We start from the raw sequence: 20,850 nt of genomic DNA, 5'->3' as shown, positions 1-20,850 counted from the left end.
CAAGTAGGCAGAGCAGCGGGCAGAAAGAAGGAGAAGCAGGCTCTCCACTGAGCAGGGATCCTGATGCAGGACTCGACCCCAAGACCCTGGAATCATGACCTGAGTCAAAACTAGTCACTTAACCAACTGAGCCACCTAGGCATCCAGGACTTTTTAAAGTTTTTTTTTTTTTTTTTTTTAATTTTACATAATCTCTACATCCAACATGGGGCTCAAATTTACAATCCCAAAATCAAGAGTTGCATGCTCTGCTGACTGAGCCAACCAGGTGTCCCATGGACCAAGGGGATTTTGAAGGGCAGATTATAATATGAAATAGAGTGATCATGGTATTCCTCATCAGCATGAGATCTGAGGAAATCTTAGAGGTGAAGAGTTAGCCAAGTAGACATCTGGGAAAGAGTGTTCCAGGCAGACGAAATAGCATTGTAAAGACACTAGTGAGGAGCATACCTGGTCTACCCAAACAATTGCAAAAATGTCAATGGAGCTGGAGCAGAGTGGGTGTAGGAGGGTGTGGAAGTCAGATTAGGTTCTATCGGGCCTTGTAGACCACTGTAAAGACCAATTAGAAATAGTTTAGGGGCGCCTGGGTGTCTTAGTGGGTTAAAGCCTCGGCCTTCAGCTCAAGTCATGATTCCTAGGGTCCTGGGATCAAACTCTCTGCTTGGCAGGGAGCCTGCTTCCCCCTCTATCTGCCTGCCTCTCTGCCTACTTGTGATCTCTTGTCAAATGAATAAATTTTTAAAAAAATCTTTTAAAAAATAAAAATTAGTTCAATGAATTTTAATAAGGCAAACACCCTTATATAGCTACTGTCCATGTCAAAAAATTTAACTATGCCAGTCAGTCCAGAAGCCTTTCCATGTATCCTGACCTCAAAATAAATCTCAGGCTTTCCCCCTAAACTATACACTATTCTGACACTTAGAAGTCCTTCCTGATGTTTCTTCACAGTTTTATCATCTGAATATGCAAGCTTATATATTATAGTCTCATCCGTTAAAAACAACCTATCACATATTTTAAGTTTCTCTTGATTTATAGATTTCCAAATGCTCAATTCCTGTCATAACCATACACTATCTTTTGAAGAGCCTATGTCATTCAGCCAGGAAAATTATTTACCATCTGAATTTTGCTAATTGCAAAATCTTTTCAATAGGACTGCTGATTGTCCAACATATTCATAATTCTGTATTTAATACAAATTAGCATCTGAATCTAGAGTCTTAATCAGACTCAAGATCTGATTTGGCAAGGCTATCTGTTATATATAGTTGTCTTTCTTTTTGTGATTTTAGCAACCTTTGATCCTCAGTGCCTATATCCATTAGTTTGTTTCATCTTGCAAAATCGTGATTTCATTTCTCAATATTATTTGGAAAAATTTTATAAAGAGATATATCCCTGCATCTACTATCTGATTACCCAGGATTATAAGCCATACAGGAAGAGAAAGCATGATAAATACTTGATTGTTATTCTTTATTTGGTAGTTTCCAAGATAATGAGTTGGTTTCTTTTCATATCTTTCTGAGAGACTAATTTGATGATTTCAATCTGTTGCAATTATTATTTTGTTGAAGTTCAAATTGTCCCATCTCTAGACCACTATAAACTCTACAAGAGGTCCATTTTATACTATAGACACCCGTAGATTGAAAGTAAATTGAATGAAGAAACATCTATCATACAGACGGATGAAAAAAAAAAAAAAGCCAGTAGCAATACATACATCAGATGAAGCAGACTTTAAAACAAAGACTGTAACAAGAGACAAGGGCACTGTATAATAATAAAGAGGACAAAAGAGGACAAGGGCGCCTGTGTGGCTCAGTCAGTTAAGCCACTGCCTTAGGCTCAGGTCATGATCCCAGGGTTCTGGGATTGAGCCCTGCATCAGGCTCCTGCTTGCTGAAGAGCCTGCTTCTCCCTCTCCCTGCCACTCTGCTTACTTGTGCTCTCTCGTGCTCTCTGTCAATAAAATAATAATAAAGAGGACAATCCAGTAAGATGATATAGAAATTTTAAATATTTATGCACCTAATATAGGAACATCCAAATATACAAAAACTGTAACAAACATAAAGGAAATAATTGATAATAATACTATAATAGTACGGGACATTAACACCTCACATCAATGACATATCATATTAACAGAAAATCAACAATGAAGCAATGGCTTTGGGCGCGCCTGGGTGGCTCAGTCATTAAGCATCTGCTTTGGGCTTGGGTCATGGTCCCAGGGTCCTGGGGATCGAGCCCTGCATTGGGCTCCCTCCTCAGTGGGAAGCCTGCTTCTCCCTCTCTTACTCCCCTTGCTTGTGTTCCCTCTCTTGCTTGTCTTTCTCTGTCAAATAAATAAATAAATAAAATATTTTTTTAAAAGTGGCTTTAAATGATCCACAGGAACAGATGGATCTAACAGATTATATAAATGTATAAAACAGCAGTATACAGCTTTTCAAGTGCATGTGAAACATTCTCCAGAATAGATGGCATAGTAGCCCACGAAACAAACCTCAACTAATTCAAGATCAAAATTATGCCATTCATAATTTCAGTATAAAACTAGAAATCAACCACTAGAAAAAGTCTGGAAAGACCACAGATACATGAAGATTAAAACACATGCTACTAAACAGTGAATGGGTCAAGTAGGAAATAAAGAAGCAATAAAGAAGTACGTGGAAACTTGGGGCACCTGTGTGGCTCAGTCAGTTAATGGCCACCTCTCAATTTCAGCTCAGGTCATGGTCTCAGGGTCATGAGATCAAGCCCCACATGGGGCCCCATGCTCAGTGGAGAGTCTGTTTGTCCCTCTTTGTTTCCCTCTCCCTTCTCCGGCTTGCATGTGTGCATGTGCATGCGTGCACTCTCTCTCTCGCAAATAAATAAAATCTTAAAAGAAGAACATGGAAACAAATGAAAATGAAAACAGTGGTCCAAAACCTCTGGGATGCAGCACAAGTGGTTCTAAGAGGGAAATTTATAGCAATACAGGCCTACGTTAAGAAACAAGAAAAATTTCAAATAACCTAACCTTGGCACCTACGGGAGCTAGAAAAAGAACAACAAAGAAAACCTAAAACCATCAGAAGAAAATAAATAGTAAAGATTAAAGCAGAAATAAGTAATCTAGAAACTAAAAACACAGTAGAGCACATCAGTGAAGCCAGGACCTGGTTCTTTGAAAAAAAAAAAAAATCCGTAAAATTGATAACCCTCTAACCAGGCTTCTCAAGAAAAAAAAGAAAGAACTCAAAATCACATGAGAGAGGAAAAATATAACCAACACCACAGAAATACAAATAAGCATAAGATAAAGTTATGGAAAACTACATATCAACAAATTGGGCAACCTGGAAGAAATGGATGAATTCCTAGAAAAATACAAACCAAAACTGAAACAGGAAGAAATAGAAAACTTGAACAGACCGATAATCAGCAAATAAATTGAGTAGGTGATCAAAAGTCCAGGACCAGATAGTTTCACAGGTAAATTCTACCAAATATTTGAAGAAGAGTTCACACCTATTCTTTTTAAACTATTCCAAAAAAAGGAAAAGAAAGGAGAACTTCCAAATTCATTCTGTGAGGCTAGCATTACCCTGATACCAAAAACAGGGATCGACTCCACTTAAAAGAACATAACCACAGGCCAATATTCCTGATGAATGTGGGTGCAGAAATTCCCAATAAAATACTAGCAAACAATACATTTAAAAAGTAATTCATCATGATCAAGTGGAATTTATTCCTGGGTTGCAAGGGTGGTTCAATATTCACAAATAAATCAATATAAAAGAAAGGATTAGACCCATATGATCATTTCAATAGATGTGGGAAAAGCATTTGACAAAGTACAACATCTATTCATGGTGAAAACCCTCAAAAATAGGTTTAAAGGGAACATACCTCAACATAATAAAGGTCATACAGTAAAAACCCTCAGCTAATGTCCTCCTTAATGGGAAAAAACTGAGATCTTTTCCCCTAAGGTCAGGAACAAGACAAGGATGTCCACTCTTAGCACTTTTATTCAACATAGTACTGGAAGTCCTAGCCACAGCAATCAGATAACAAAAAAATATATAAGTCATCCAAATCAGTAAAAAAGAGGTAAAAACATTCACTATTTATAGATGACATGAGACAATATGTAGAAAACCCAAAAGACTCCACCAAAAAACTACTAGAACGAATGAATGAGTTCGGTAATGTCACAGGATACATAGTCAATGTGCAGAAATCTGTTGCATTTTTATGCACCAATAATGAAGAAGCAGAGAAAGTAAGAAACCAGTCCCATGTACAACTGCAACAAAAATAATAAGACACCTAGGAATAAACTTACCAAAGAGGTGAAAGGCCTGTACTTTGAAAGCTATAGAACACTGATGAAAGAAATTAAAGATTACCCAAGGAACGGAAAGGGAGATACCTAGTCTACTGGCTCCATCAGTAGAGCATGTGACTCTTGATCTCAGGGTCATAAATTCAAGCCCCACATTGTGTGTAGAGATTAGTTAACAAAAGAAAAAAAAATTATACAAGAATTTAAGTGCATAGGTCGCTGTCAGCACCCCTAAATACCGTGGTATTTAGTGGTAAACAACATGGCGTGTGCAGTGTTCAGCCATATAGATGTCTTTCAGACGCCCTGTTGCTTCCTTGGCCTTCCCGCCGCTCATTCATTTCATGCAGGTATTATGGTTGTGTTGGTTGTTTCCAACCACCAATTTTGGAATTTGTAGGGTATTTTGGAGTTTATAGGGCAACCTTTTCACTTAGTTTTGTTTTAAATGTTTGTGTTTTTTTGGCTTTGCTATCTGGTTTCTTTGTTTTCGTGGATGATTTGTCAAGATTAAAAGACCTGTTCTTGGGGCTCCTGGATTGCTCAGTGGGTTAAAGCCTCGGCCTAGGTCGTGATCCCGGGTCCTGGGATTGAGCCCCACATCGGGCTCTCTGTTCAGCGGGGGACCTGCTTCCCTTCCTCTCTCTCTGCCTGCCTCTCTGCCTACCTGAGATCTCCATCTATCAAATAAATAAATAAATAAATAAATTCTTTGAAAAAAATAAAAGACCTATTCTTGTGGCTTCTCAGATTCCCTCTCATTTTCAGGACTTGGATTTGGAATACTTAGGGAGGCATTGCAGAATTTTGAACAGAGGAGTGACACGATCTAACTCTATCTGGTGTATATACTGCATATAGACCGCAAGGATGTAAAGGAAGATAGGGAAACTATTAGAAGATTGTTGTAGAAATCCGAGTGAGAGATAATGAATGTTGGGTTGGACTGGGAGGTGGGGAGTAGTAGCTGTGGATTTAATGAGAAGTGATCATATTTGGATATATTTTGAAGTATAAGTTGATAAGATTTTCAGATGGATTGGATGTGGAATCAGAGTAGTCAAAAGACAGCTCCAGTTTTATTTTATTCTGCATAGCAGAGGAATGGAGTTGTTTTCAACTAAGATTGGGAGGGCCATGGATATAGTAGACTTTGAGGATAAGATCAGGAGATAAGTTTGGACTGCGTTGAGCTAAGATAGTTATTAGACTTCTGTGTGGATCTTTATAATTCCACTATTCCATGGACTGAAAAAGACATTGCTTATTATAAAAAATTGGAAAATACAGAAAAGTTAGATAAAAATACAAAATTCACAATCCTATCACTGTCATTGTTAATATTTTGATACGATTCTGTATCTATAACATCAAATTGAATTTCTGTTGTGTACACATAAAAAAAAATCCACTTTCACAAGACATAACCTAAGTATTGTCAAGAATGAAATAGTCTTTGAAAACATGACTTTTTAAAAAAGATTTATTTATTTTATTTTATTATTATTATTTTAAAAATATTGTTATTTATTTATTTGACAGACAGAGATCACAAGTAGGCAGAGAGGCCGGCAGAGTGAGAGGAAGAAGCAGGCTCCCCGCTGAGCACAGAGCCCGATGCGGGATTCGATCCCAGGACCCTGGGATCATGACCTGAGCTAAAGGCAGAGGCTTTAACCCACTGAGCCACCCAGGCGCCCCATATTTATTTATTTTAGAGAAAGAGTGCACGACCAGGTGGAGGGACAGGAGGGAGTTTGAGAGAGAGAGAAGCAGACTCCCCTGCCAAGTGTGGAGCCCAATGTGAGGCTTGTCCTCATTACCTTGAGATCATAACCTGAGCCAAAATCAAGAGTTGAATGCTAAACCTACTGAGCCACCCAGGTGCCCCTGAAAATACGAGTTTTAACTGTATTTCGTCTTTCGTTTTCATCTAATGAATATAACCATATGGGTTGTATATACTCTTACCCATTCCTTTTTTTCATGTCCGTTGCAGCCCTGACGCTTGCTTTAGTCTAGAGAATTTGGTTTCCTGTAGTAGTTGCTGTGTATCATAATTCAGACCTGTGGTTTGGCAGCCCGCCTGGCTGTAGTGTTTAACTAAGACTCATGTAAGATCCATGCTTTTAAAATGAGTGTTTTGGAAGATTTTATACACCTCAGTTATTTAGGATTTTGGCCTTGTCCCCATTCCCTGAGGACGAATGGCTTCCATTATGAATGCTGCCGAGAGAAGGGAGCCTGGACACTTGGGACTGGGGAAGACCGCCGATTCCCAGGTATCTTGCCTTGCAGTGCTCTGCCTGGGATGTGGATGTTGAAAAATTCTAGTCTGGTAGGCTGTGTGTCCCAAGGTCCCAGTGAAACTGATGGGTACTGGAATGGTAACTAAATTATGCTCTAGTACACTTCACGCCTAACTATTGGTTAATTTCTAGAAAGACCGAAGGAGTAAGGGGGATTTGATGAGCTCCATCCAGCTGCAGGTTGTTGTGTAGAAAAGATTAGCAGGCTTTCTGAACAAAGCTCATTTCTCTCTAATGACTGTATCCTTTTGAACAGAGATCAACAAACTTTCTGTAAAGGGCCAGGTGTTTTTCGCTTGACCAGCCATTCAGTTTTTGTTGGAATATTCAGCTGACTTAAAGCTAAAGCAGTCATACACCATTTGGAAACAAGTGGGGTGGCTCTCCACATGTAGGTCTCCATTCTCTAAGTGCAGCAGGTCTCTCTTGTGTTAAAGTTGATGGGGTCCTTCTATAAGGAAGGGTGTCACCTGAGACACCCACACACAGACCCTACATGCCCTTAAGGTGTAGTCTCACAGAATCCCAAGGAATAATCATTTTATTTTCTCTTGTCTTTTGTTTAGGAGTAGAGTCCCTTTGACGGATTCATTGTCAGATAATGATTATCTGCAGTGAGAGCTCATATACTTTTAAAAAGGAGGTCTTACCTTTTATTAGAACACTATTTTGAAGGACTTCTTATGTATTATGATGTAAAACTCTCTTAAGTTTTTTTAAGCACTTTCATTTTGCAGTCATTTGGCCAAAATCTGCTAATTCAGATCCAGTTTAAATCTAGGTGTCACTTCATGTTTATTTCACTTGTATTTATTTATTTTATCCTAAGATTATGAGTTATTTAGTCAAATATAGGGAGTATAACCATACAAGTACAACGTAAATTTCTAGATCAAGAGATAGGATACATTTATTCTGTAATACTGAAAATCATAAGTAGTGCTGCTTTTCTTTCTTTAGAAAAAAGGATTCTTCAGGAAGTCAACAGAAAAATAGAACAAATGAATGTTTTGCCTACTTACTGGATTATGGTTGGCTCTTTCCCCCCTAATATTTTATTATAAAAATTTCAAACATACAAAGAATTGAAAGAATTTTACCTACTAGTTTTAATTAATTATTGCTGTATTTGCTTTACCACATCTCCATCTCTCTGTCCCTCTAGTCATTCATCAGCCATCTTACATACTTATTTGTTTAATTTTGATGCCTTTCAGGTAAGTTGAGCAGCTGTTTTTCTAAGCAGTCTTAGCTTTGTTATTTTTTTGTGTGTGTGTATGTTATAATTGTTAACCCATTTTGTGCAGATATTTTCAGCTGATCATTTTTCCTGTTTCTAGAAATGAAGTTGCTGATAATAGCTATCAAATTTAGGACATTAAAAAAAGGTCAGCTAAATAGTGTTAAGGCTGATTAGTATCCCCTTTCTCAATAGATTTATAATCCAGACACTTACAGTTTTTAAAGCTATCAAAAATAATTGCCATTGGCCTTTTAACATTATTATGTTTTGGTATTCTAAATAAATACTTCATATTATATTGTTTTCAGAGTGGAAAGATCTACAGACCAAGTCATCAAGCCAGTCAATGTGGGAGCACTGTCAAAATGGGTTGGGAAGATACCCCCGGATGTTTTACAAGACATGGCAGTGATTGCACCCATGCTCGCCAAACTTGGATATGACCCATATGCCAATCCACCGAACTATGGAAAACCTGATCCCAAAATCCTTGAAAACACTAGAAGGGTAAGTGAGATTTTCAAAGTAAATTGAGAAAACTGGATATGGAATTTGGGTCCTGAAAGGTTTTTTCTTATTTTCCTCCTTATTTTTTATGATCAGAAATTTAAGTTTGAAAAATTCTATTTGTAGAATGCTTTATCATGAGAACACTTCCACTGCATTTGAAGGGTAACTGTGACTTTTCCCAGGAATTATGGGGACAGTTCTTTAATCTCCTTTGTCCAATTTCTAGAAGTGGTGCTTATTGTTGGGAAAATTTATTCTCATAGATGATTACCACAAATTTGCCAGGAAAAAAAACGGAATTATTAGTGATCTCAACTTGTAGGTTTTTTTTTTTCTTTTGAACTTAGTAACTACTTTACTTTTAAACCTTTGTTTAAATGGGGCATGATTTCTTGATGCTTGAAAACTGAACATTGACTACTAGGGAAGAATTATTAAACAGGTGTAATAAGTTACCTTCTGATTGAAAGCTGTTATTAAAGCGTAATTACAGGGGAGCCTGGGCGGCTCAGTCCTTGGGCATCTGTCTTCGGCTGAAGTCATGATCTCCAGGTCCTGGAATCGAGCCCCGGGTTGGGATCCTTGCTCAGCAGGAAGCCTGCTTCTCCCTCTCTCACTCCCCCTACTTATATGTTCTCTCCCTCGCTCTCTCTTTCTCCATCAAATAAATAATCTTTAAAAATAAATAATAAAGTATAATCACAACTTTTTAAAAAATAAATTGTGCTCAGATCTTTAAAATATTGTTTCAGAAAAGCTGAAAACTCACAGAGCTAATCTGAATGTATACCTTTCCCATATAATATCTATCAAATCAGAATTTTCTTTTTTTTATTGTTTAAAATATACGTAACATTACATTTAGCATTTTGGCAATTTGTAAGTGTAGAGTTAAGTGGTGGTAAGTACATCCACACTGTGTGCACTGCCACCACCGTCCATCTCTAGAACTTTCTCATCTTTCCTAAACTGGAAGTACATACTCATTACCTTTTCCCCTCCGTCCAGCCCCTAGCAACCATGGTTCTACCTTCTGTCCCTGCATGCATTCTTTTCTAAAACTGCAGTTTAAACAACACAACTATGTTAGCATAAGTTTAGTGATATCTTGATGTCAAGATTAAAATTCCTTCCTTTTCTCGGGTATTCTCTTGCTTATGTTAGTGTCCTTCTTTCCCTACAACCTTACATCATCTCTTGATTCTGTCTTTCTTTTGATACTTTAATTGACAAACACACATTTCATGAGGTTAATTCCATGCAGATTTTTTCCTTAGGTATTACATACTTCAATTTTCCTTTTTCACATTAGTGGCTATGTGTAGGAAGAGCTAACTTCTCTCTCTCTTTTTTTTTTTTTTTTTTAAGATTTTATTTATTTGACAGAGAGAGAGAAAAATCAGAAGTAGGCAGAGAGGCAGGCAGAGAGGGGGTGGGAAGGAAGCAGGCTCCCTGCGGAGCAGAGAGCCCGATGCGGGGCTCGATCCCAGGACCCTGGGATCATGACCTGAGCCGAATGCAGAGGCTTTAACCCACTGAGACACCCAGGTGCCCCAAGAGCTAACTTCTTTTAAACCATCATATATATAGCTAGTTTAAAAAATTTTTTTAAATAACCTTTATTCTCTTTATGATTTCATATATACAGATATTTTATTACAAAATTATAAATTTTATAATACTTATTTTATTTATTTATAAAAATCTTATAAATATAAAATTATAAATTTTATAAATTATAAAAATATAAGCTTGGTGTATATAACATAAAATTAAATAGATAAGAGAAGAAAATAGACTTATGTCTGTTATGGTGTGTCTTGCATACACATACCGTTCTTAATATTTCAGTGGTTTTCCCTTCCTTCTCTCCATATTGTTAAACAAAGGTAAGGTTGCATTGTTTTATAATGTTAATTTTGCACACAAACACAATTTTGTATCCCGCCCTTTCCTTGTAATAGTCATGAGCATTTTGCTTTCTTTATAAAAAAAGATTTTATTTATATGATAGAGAGAGAGCAGAGGCAGAGGGAGAAGCATACTCCCCACTGAGCAGGGAGCCAATCTGGGACTCGATCCCACGACTCTGGGGTCATGACTCAGGCTGAAAGCAGATGCTTTAACTGACTGAGCCTCCCAGGTGCCCCTCAGTATGTTCCCTTTTTTAAACATAATTTTTCATAGTTACATAATATATTATCATATGAACCACCTCAAATCCTTTCTGAAACACAGTTGCAGGTCCATAAATGAATGAATAAATAAAATATATTTCCCGAGTATATGTTCTGTAATTTATTTTATCATTTTCCTTTTGTTGCTTACAGTCTTCTGTTTGACAGATTACGCTACAGTGAACATCTTTGCACAAAATAAATTTTAGATTATTTTTTTAAGGTTAGATTAATGAAAGTAGAATTAAACCAGGTACAGATACCTGAAACTTTTTAAGTTCCTCGATATATGTTGAGAATTTCTTTTTTAATCTATCTGTATAATAGGTATATTATCTATCTATATCTATCTATATTATCTATATGAACTATCTGTATAATAATTTTATTTTCTATTTTTGCTAATTTTAATAGGTTTCATTGATTAATATAATTGAACATTTCCCAGTTATTACCTACATGCATATATTCTTTTATGAACCATCTTTGAAGTTTTAAAAAAGTTTTACATTCTAAAGATGAAGTACACATCAGTCTAACATCCATAATCATAGTCCTTGATAATCTCTTGGTAATTGTTAATTCATAGCTTTCTCTTTTGTACAATAGTGAAATGTTTCTTATAAGCCAGAAACATGTACAAATGATATTTAGGGTTTTCCAGGCAGTAGTAGTTTTCCTACATGCAAGCTGACTGGCTAGATTATTCTTGGCCTGCTTGAGTGGTAGGTTGGGAAGAATGTTGTGGTTTGAATTCATGTGACTAGAGAATTTGTTTCATACACACTTGTGGTTTTTTTAAAGGGTCTCTGAATGCACACTGGGAAAAAATAAAAAACCTTCCCCTCATTTCTATTTCTGAAATGACACATAATTTTGAGGGAAAAAAAAAGATGAAGTGTGAACTATAATTGCATCTTTGAGCACTTCATGATAAAACATACAAGCTGACATTCTCGTTTTGTGGGGCAGGATTTCATAGCCCTTCTTGTAATCCAATCTGTGTTTTTTTCAAAGCTTCTTTGCTTGCAAAAACTCAGAGGCTAATATATCCAGCACTGAAGATCATGAAGTTTCATAAAGTAATGCTTAAAAAGTGATCTTTGATTGTCAAGTGTGATGTGAGAATGGCTCCAAAGAAGGAAGGTAGCTAGGGAGATTTTTTTTTTTTTTTAATGGGATGGGAGTGGGAAGAAATTCACATTTTGACTGGGAATGTAGAATCTGAAACTCCAGGCCTAAAAGTGCTGGTTTTCATACAATTCTGGGTAGTCTAGAAGTATTGGTATCTGAGTCAACATATTTGGGGTACATATTGCCCAATTTTGAATAGAAAATCATGTGCTTGATGGTTGCTATGACTCAGATGGTAAATTGGAAATTAAATGCTAACATATTCCATACTCTTTCCCATCATAGTCTCTAATCCCAAATTCTGGCATGTTTAAGTAAATAGTGGCCTCTTGGTTGCAGTCTTAGACTTCCACTCTCCCATAAGTTTTTAATCTTTTTAGATTTACAAACCTAATTGAGAATCTGATGAAATATATGGATCCCTACCTTAGAAATAGAGACAAAGAGATGCACAGAATTTTATCCACAATTTCTGTGAATTCACAGGTGTCCCTTAAAGCCCCTCGCATTAAGGACTTCTGTTTTGTAGTCCCCGTGTTTTGTAGTCCCCGTGATCAAGCTCGTCCACTCATGTGGCTTTGATTATAGACTATTCGCTGATGACTGTAAATCTGTATCCCCCAGCGGGTTTCTTTTGTAAGCCCCAGGTTCCTTATTTCCAGCTGCCTTTTGTGTATCTCTACCTACATGCTCACGAAGACTTCAAACTCAGTGACCACAATAGAACTTATTTTCCAGACTTATTCCATGGTAGGCAGAAGCTCGATGGAATTGTTCACTAAACTGAGCAGAATTCCAGAGCAGGGGTAGGATAGGCTAGCTCATCTACACTTGAAGCATCTGTGTGCCACTGAGAAGACGGGAGGAGTAGAGTCCTCAGGGCACATGAGTCAAGCCAGAAAACAGCTTAAAGACCTAGCTACTAAGCCTGCAGAGAGAGCTGAAAAGCAGATCAAAGTATGAATTGCCCGTGTTGAAAAGCTGAGTAGACAGACCTAGTAATGAGCGAGGAATCAGATGGAAAAGCAGGTATCAGCTGTAGCAAGCAAGAAGGAGCTTGACAGAAGGCATAGGAACTAGTGATAGAAGTGTTAGAGATTGTTGATTCCCTATTCCATCTTTTCCTATTAGTAGGAACTATCTCTTAAAAAATAAACTAAAAATTCCTGATACTAATTTTTCTAGACTTTCTTATGGGTGGGGTAAGCATGTGACCAGATTTCATCAGGAGATGTCTGCTAGGGTTTTCTGGGAGACATTTAACTGTCTGAGAAAATAAAGATTTGTATGAAGAGAGCTTATCTTTCCCTTCCTACTTTTGAACATTGCTGTGGAAGAAATCATGTGTGGCTCTTCTGTAGCTTCCTGCAGATTGTAAGAGAAGATATCGCTTATACTCTGAAGATGGCGGGAGGAGGACAGAGAGAGCCTGGGACCCTTGATTGCTGAGCTACTGAGCCTAGCTCAGGACTGACCATATCTACCTTACCTCTGGACTTCTTATGTGTTTGAACTACTTTTAACCAATTGTTCTGTAATTATATCTTAACTGCTAGTGGAGTCCTATTCCTGGGTGTGTGGGGGAAGCAAAGCCAAGCCAGTGAGGCAAGCAGAGCAAGTCCAAGAGAGAGTCTGGATCTGTTTGGAGTGCTGGTTGTCTGTGAAGATCGTCTTCAGCTCTGCTCTTGCCACATCATCCTTCACATCCAGGGAAAAATCCCCCCTTGGACTCCTTTCCTGTAATTGGACTTCTGGGACATACATAGTAGGAATATTCCAACTAATGCTGTGCTTGGTGAATTTGAAGGATGATAAATCTTCAGCTCCTCCTCATTTCCTTGATTTCTTGTACTCAAATTTTAGCTGTTTTAGTTAAAGGAATACTTACCATATTCTCTTAAGATTTTCGTAGACCTTCAAAGCAAAAACTGTAGAATTAAATTCTATTCCTTATTCCAGCTCCCCAACCCCCCCCCCCCCCCCCCAGTATTTTGCCTTGGTTTTGAAAACGGGCAGAATTGTTCCTTTGGGCATTTTATGAAGAATATATGAGGAAGTTCAGAGCAGTACATTTTACCATCTCTCAGAATACCTTGGTCTATATTTAGATCTATCATTTAAAAACTTTAATGATTTTATTTTATTTTTTTAAGTTTATTTGACAGACAGAGATCATAAGTAGGCAAGAGGCGGGCAGAGAGAGAGGAGGAAGCTGGCTCCCCGCTGAGCACAGAGCCCCAATGTGGCTGATCCTAGGACAGGGATCATGACCTGAGCCAAAGGCAGAGGCCCCAACCCACTGAGCCACCCAGGAGCCCCTATAAGACTTTAATTATTACACAGATAATTACTAAATAATTGCTCTAGGCATAATACCTAGTTGCTGCAGAAGAAGCAAAGACTGGGTTTGTATACAGGAAGAAGATGTGGGTAATTATAAAAGATATGACATAGAAATAATAAGGTAGAAATAATAGAAATAATAATAAGGTAATGATAAGGTGACAGAAAATTTTCCACTGTGTTCTAAAAGCATGAAAACTGGTTGTCAGTACTCAGGAGTTTGTCCACTAGGTCATTCTCAAAACCCGAGACTATCCCAAGGGAATAGTCAAATCTTTGTTTCATCTTCTCTGTCACCATTTTGGCACAGTCATTCACAAATGTGTCACAATAACTTGTATTTTCTGCCAGAAATCCTCTTCGCAGTAATGAATTTCGTGCATTTGTATCTGCTGTGTAGAGTGTCTTCTTTGTCTTTTACTTGCCTAGATCAAATGTCAGCGGAGACCCTTTGTTATGTGTAAAAGCCACACATTCCTTACTTGTGTCATTCCTGATATAATACATTTAAATCATCTTTTTTAACAACACTTATCTTCAGATGGGATCCTGTGTGAAGGCCTGTGGGGAATCCAGTCTCTTAAAAGAAGCACTTTCCGTAGTTCCTCTCATCTTTCTCTTTCTGCTTTCATTAGTGAAACCATCTTTTGAGGGAGAGAGAACATCTGAAGTCAAGAGGTTTGTTTGGGTAGCTTTTTACACTCTCCTTGGAATTCTAAAGAAAGAAATCAGTTCTCTTTATCTCAATTAAGACCTATTCTAAACATTCGGAAATGATATACTAAACAATAATACTCAGCTCTTAGAAAATCCATATCTATAATGGGAATATAATAAACCAGAATACAGATCATGATCTCTGGGTCCTGGGATGGACCCCTGCCATAGGCTCTGCGCTCAGTGTGGAATCTGCCTGAGAGTCTGTTTCCCTCTGTCCCTCCCCAACACTTGCACGCACACTTTCTTTCTCTCTCTCTCAAAATAAATAAAATCTTTTTTAAAAAATTCCGTAAAGATACTTGAATAAAGAGAAACATCACTGTAAAACAAAGATATGAAAAAGCTTTATGCTGAAGAATGGAGAAATTTTCTAATAAGTAAATCATTGATTACATTGAGGACCACGTCCATGTTACTTCCTTAAACCCAAGTTTACCAGTGGCCTCAAAGAAGGCATAATAACGCTTGGACTCACCATTACTATCCGTTTCCAACTCCAGATCGGAAGAGCTGCCCTAACTAGAAAATCAAGAAGTTAGAGTAATTAGCTAGTCTGCTAAATCCTAACCCTATCATCTCCCCTCTTTCTGTGGTCACTGTGTCTTTCTGTATCCACTGAAGTCCCAGCTCCAGGAAAACAGCATGTCTGGAGTATAAGGACCATATGATAAAGGGCAGAATGGATGCTACAAAAATCACTCGCATGACACGGAGCGCATTTGGAGTGCCCTTCTGGAATGCAGAGCGCAAGGACAGAGATGAAAACGTTAGGAGAAAGGACAGTATACGTATGAGAGAAGGAAAATTAGAAATTAACCAATGAATCATAGTAATCTCTAAAGGAAAAATCAGAAGAAATAGAACAGAAGCATTAATTGAATTTGTCACTGTAGGAAAGTTTCTAAGGCTGAAAATACTTGAAGAATAAAAAGGGCTTACTATTTTCTAAAGAACATATGAAAAAAACTGTCCATTTGTTTCACCCAACTGTCCATTTGTTCCTGTATCCAGGATATAAGGATGATCGGTTTTCTCTCTCCTTAAGAAATATAGTGAAGATACATTTGTAATTAGCTGTAATTCAGTGTGATAACTGCCATAAAAGTAGGCCATTTAGGATGCCACGAGGGCACCGTATTGATGGTACTTGTACGTATTAACTATCTTCCAGTGTCTCAAAACTCAGTTTTGTACCTTTGAAGAGAAACGATTTTGCACTTTTGCCTGATAAGTGTCCTGTAGTCAAATATTGTGATTTTTCAATCATTCTGCAAGCTTAACTTATTCCCCAGGAAATCAAAGTCTTTTTATTTTTAAAGATTTAATTAATTTATTTGAGAGAGAGAGGGAGGGAGAATATACAGAGGGAGAGTGAGAAGGAGACGCAGACTCCCCACTGAGCAGGGAGCCCGACCTGGCACTCAGTCCCAGGACCCTGAGATGATGACCTGAGCGGAAGGCAGATGCTTAACCAGCTGAGCCACCCAGGCGCCCCTGGAAATCAAAGTCTTAATGCTAAGTTTGCTATGTTAAACTGCTTTATATAATAGAAATAAGTTCCTATTTCAGTTATTACTCTTTCCTAATTCAATTCACATTCCAACCCATCTTTTCAAACTTCAGTTAAAAATCAATACACTGAAACATATTGTTTTCTTAAAAACATTGTTGGAGTGGATGGTCATGCTTCTGAGCTGATTAATTTTTTTTAGATTTTATTTATTTATTTGACAGAGAGAAAGATCACAAGTAGGCAGAGAGGCAGGCAGAGGCGGGGGAAGCAGGCTTCCCCTGAGCAGAGAGCCTGTTGCGGGCCTCAATCCCAGGATCCTGAGACCATGACCCAAGCCAAAGGCAGAGGCTTAACCCACTGAGCCACCCAGGTGCCCCTAAAGATTTTATTTATTTATTTGACAGAGAGAGAGACATTAAGAGTGGGTACACAACCAGGAGGAGTTGGAGAGGGAGAAGCAGACTTCTGCTGTGCAAGGAGCCGGTTGCGGGGCTCGATCCCAGGACCCTGGAATCAGGACCTGAGCCAAAGGCAGATGCTTAATGACTGAGCCACCCAGGCGCCCCTTAATTTTCTTCTTGATACAGAAAATAACATTTACCTAGTTGCTTCTAGGCAGACAAGACCATGGAGCTCTCCAAGAACCCAATCTGAGATTTGCAAAGCTGCCAAAATATTTTAAGACAAATGAGAATATGTAAACATACATGTTATCAACTGTTTCATATTTGTGTTTCAGAGATAATAAGTTTCTAATGAGCCACAAGAGCCCAGTGGGACTAAGGATGTAAATTTCAAAATCTAGATTCTTTTCTGTATTATCATATCTGGCTGGAGTTCTGTTTTCTCTGAATGTGAAAATACCAAGTCATAATTTCTCAAGAGGGATACTTATTACATTATTAAAAACAGTGAATACAGGATAAATAGCAGACCAAGTATAGACCAATGATGAAAGTTTGTCATGAACTAAGGGTTATGATTAATCCAGTTTTGTTCATTTGTCTAGAATTGGAAGGAGAAAGGAAAAAAAGGATAGATGGATTATATTATAGAGTTTATAGTGGGTTTACAGAAAGAAGGAAGAGTAAACTAGAGTTTATAGTGAAATTTGAACTCAAAACCATGGGTTGTGAGACTAATCTTTTAACCTTTGTATGTGCACACACACACACATTTTATAGAAAATGATAAGCAAAAGCAACACCTAAAGTCTGTAGTGCCTAGTATAGTGCTTAGCACATAATATGGTCATTAGTATCTGTTTCTGGAGATTGTTGAAAATTCTCTATTTTGAAAGAAGATTTTGAGTTAAAGCAGGGATTGGCACTTCACAGCCCACAGGCCAAATCTGGCCTTTGTAAATAAAGTTTTATTAGAGTTCACTGTGTTTGTTTATTTATATATTGTCTATGTGTGTTTCTGCACTTTTGCAGAATTGAGTAGCTTAGAAAGTGACTGTGTGGTCCTCAAAGCTTTAAATATTTACTCACTGGCCTTTTACAGAGTAAGTTGCCGACATCTGAGTGTAATCCTCAGTTTCAGCCCATATGCAGATTGTATATTTCTTAGAATCCAGTTAGCTTTGTAAAGTTAATCTATTTGTTGTGTTGAAAATTGTCTTGGTCCCCTGATTTTCTCCAACCTTTTTATACTTAGAGAAAAATCTGAAGGACGTCATATGCCTTTAACCTAGATCATTAGTTGAAATTTTGCCGTAGTTGTTTCATCTGTTCATCTCTCCATGTACATGTGCGTGAACACATACATGCTTTTTTTGTTGCTGCTGTTGCTGCTGCTGAATTACTTTAAAAATTTTTAAAGATTTATTTATTTATTTGACAGACAGAGATCACAAATAGGCAGAGAGGCAGGCAGAGAGAGTGGGGGAAGCAGGCTCCCCGCTGAGCAGGCACCCTCTTTTACTGATTTTAAATTTCAGGTCTCCTATTCTTAAGTTTCCAAATTTTAAATTCTCTGCTTCTGTTGTTGTTTAAAAAAACAAAACAAAACAAAAACCATCTTGGGATGCCTGGGTGGCTCAGTTGGTTAAGCGTCTACCTTTGGCCCAGGTCATGATCCTAGGGCCTTGGGATGACAGTCCCACATCGGGCTCCTTGCTCAGCAGGAAGCCTGCTTCTCCCTCTGCCTGCTCTGCCCATTCTGCCTACAGCAATCCGTGCTTCTCTTCTCTCTCGCAAATAAACAAAATCTTTAAAAACAAACAAACAAACAAACCCATATTGTTCTTATTCCTTCATCTTATTTCTTAAAAATTTTTTTTTATTTGTTTATTTGACAGACAGAGATTACAAGTAGACAGAGAGGCAGGCAGAGAGAGAGAGGGAAGCAGGCTCCCCGCTGAGCAGAGAGCCCGATGCGGGACTCGATCCCAGGACTCTGGGATCATGACCTGAGCCGAAGGCAGCGGCTTAACCCACTGAGCCACCCAGGCGCCCCTCCTTCATCTTATTTCTACAAGAATATTAATTATAGTTCGTTTACATTTTCTTTTTCTCATTATATTGTTTTTATTTCCTCTGTGATCCCTTTTTCTCTTTCTTTTGGTCTCTCTCTTTCATGGTAGAGAAGTTCTGCAAATCTCCTGTGCATCTTGGCTGTGAAGCACAGAAAGTTGACTGTGGTTCTGTAGATGAAGATTGAGGTTAACTATAGGTGTGTTTTCTCAGCTGGCTTTTTTTTTTTTTTTTGGTCAGCGTTCTTCATGTACGAAGGCACACTCATACTATGTACATTCTCTGAAGTTAGGTAGGTAACTTGTGTCTGGAGGCTGCAAACCACTTTTTATGGAATTGCTAAATAGAGGAACACATTCTATGTTGTACAGAGGAAAAGATTTTTTAAAAAGGAGAGAAATGTAATTTCTCTAAATTAAGCTAAATCTTTAGCTTTACTGTTAATTTTCTGTAAGAGACTGTAGGTATAAGGAAAGACTAAGAGGTTTGAAACTACTCCCCTCTGAGCTCTAATACTTTGTGAGTCTGAAGGCAGTTGCTCAAAGCCTGAGTACACAGGGATTGCTCGCTCAACTCTGCCTTTGCCCTCTCTAGTAGGCCTTCCAGGTCTGTGTCTAACAAGTTATAAAGTTTACTGCACTGCTTTTGAGCCACTCATAGAGCAAAACACTTAAAGTCTGAAAGAAATGCATGTAAGTATGTGAGTTCCACATATTCAAAAGCTTTACAGCTTTTACTTGTGGTACTGACAGTGTGCTTCCATTTGAGAGGCTACGACTGGCAACAGACACAATTTCCAAAGAAATCACTCAAATAAAAAAGTAAATTATATATGTTTTGGGTTTATAGCATACGTGTGTCTTTAAATTTTAAAACAGTGGTTTATGTAGAAGAATGCTCTTATTCTTAGAGGTGTATGCTGAAGGAGCATGGTATCTGTAACTTTAAAATAATTTGGGGCGCCTGGGTGGCTCAGTGGGTTGGGCCTCTGCCTTTGGCTCAGGTCATGATCTCAGGGGTCTTGGATCGAGCCCCACATCAGACTCTCTGCTCAGCAGGGAGCCTGCTTCCCTCTCTGCCTCTCCCTGCCTCTCTGCCTACTTGTGATCTCTCTCTCTCTCTGTGTCAAATGAATAAATAAAGTAAAATAAGATAAAAATTAAAATCAATAAAAGAAAAAAAATAAGTAAAGTTGAGAAAATCTCTTAGAAAGTAGAGCAAAAAGACCCAACAGATGACTTGGAGGGAGGAAAAAATTAGAAGCTTTATTTAGGTATTCCAGTGTTTGACTAATTGAAGAAAAATAAAGTGATAAGGAGGAAATTATCAAAATTTTAATAAAAGGACATTTCCAGAAACAGAAGGACATGCATCTCCAGTAAGTTGGTGAAGAAAACTAATCTCATCAAGACACATAATCATGGGACGTCTGGGTGACTCAGTCATTAAGCGTCTGCCTTTGGCTCAGGTCATGATCCCGGGGTCCTGGGATCGAGCCTCGCATCGGGCTTCCTGCTCAGCAGGAAGCCTGCTTCTCCCTGTCCCACTGCCCCAGCTTGTGTTCCCTCTCTTGCTCTCTCTGTCTCTGTCAAACAAAATCTTTAAAAACAAATCTTAAATCTATCATAAAATTATAGAACACTAGGGATAGGAAGAAAAATTTTCAAACTTCTAGAGTGAAAGCAGAGGTCACATAGAAAGGACCAGCCATTAGAATCATATCCGCCTTGTCAACCCAAGCATGGGAAAGGAGAAGAGTGGAGTAATGCTCTAATTTCAAAGAGAAAATTATTTGTCAGAATTATATAACCAGATAAACTTTCAATCAAGTATTAGGATAAAATAAATATATTCACAAAAGATTTGCCTTTTTTTATTTTTTTATTTTTTTATTTTTTATTTTTATTTTTTTTTTTTTAAGATTTTATTTATTTATTTGACAGAGAGAAATCACAAGTAGGCAGAGAGAGAGAGAGGAGGAAGCAGGCTCTCTGCTGAGCAGAGAGCCCGATGCGGGACTCGATCCCAGGACCCTGAGATCATGACCCGAGCCGAAGGAAG

At 38.0% G+C, this 20,850-nt stretch overlaps 1 protein-coding gene across 3 annotated transcripts in view; it reads left to right on the top strand.

Annotated features, from left to right (window-relative positions):
• TPST1 (tyrosylprotein sulfotransferase 1) overlaps positions 1-20,850 on the top strand; it is a 106,253-nt gene that overhangs the window by 65,779 nt on the left and 19,624 nt on the right. For all 3 annotated transcript variants that reach the window (XM_059414763.1, XM_059414764.1, XM_059414765.1), the window contains one exon: positions 8,224-8,422. In XM_059414763.1, the coding sequence (XP_059270746.1) occupies positions 8,224-8,422 (199 nt within the window). The remainder of the gene's footprint in view (positions 1-8,223; positions 8,423-20,850) is intronic.

The sequence above is a fragment of the Mustela nigripes genome, chromosome 11 (assembly GCF_022355385.1).
Source record: "Mustela nigripes isolate SB6536 chromosome 11, MUSNIG.SB6536, whole genome shotgun sequence".
In the NCBI taxonomy this organism is placed as follows: domain Eukaryota; kingdom Metazoa; phylum Chordata; class Mammalia; order Carnivora; family Mustelidae; genus Mustela; species Mustela nigripes.
This window is presented reverse-complemented; position numbering and strand designations above follow the sequence as displayed.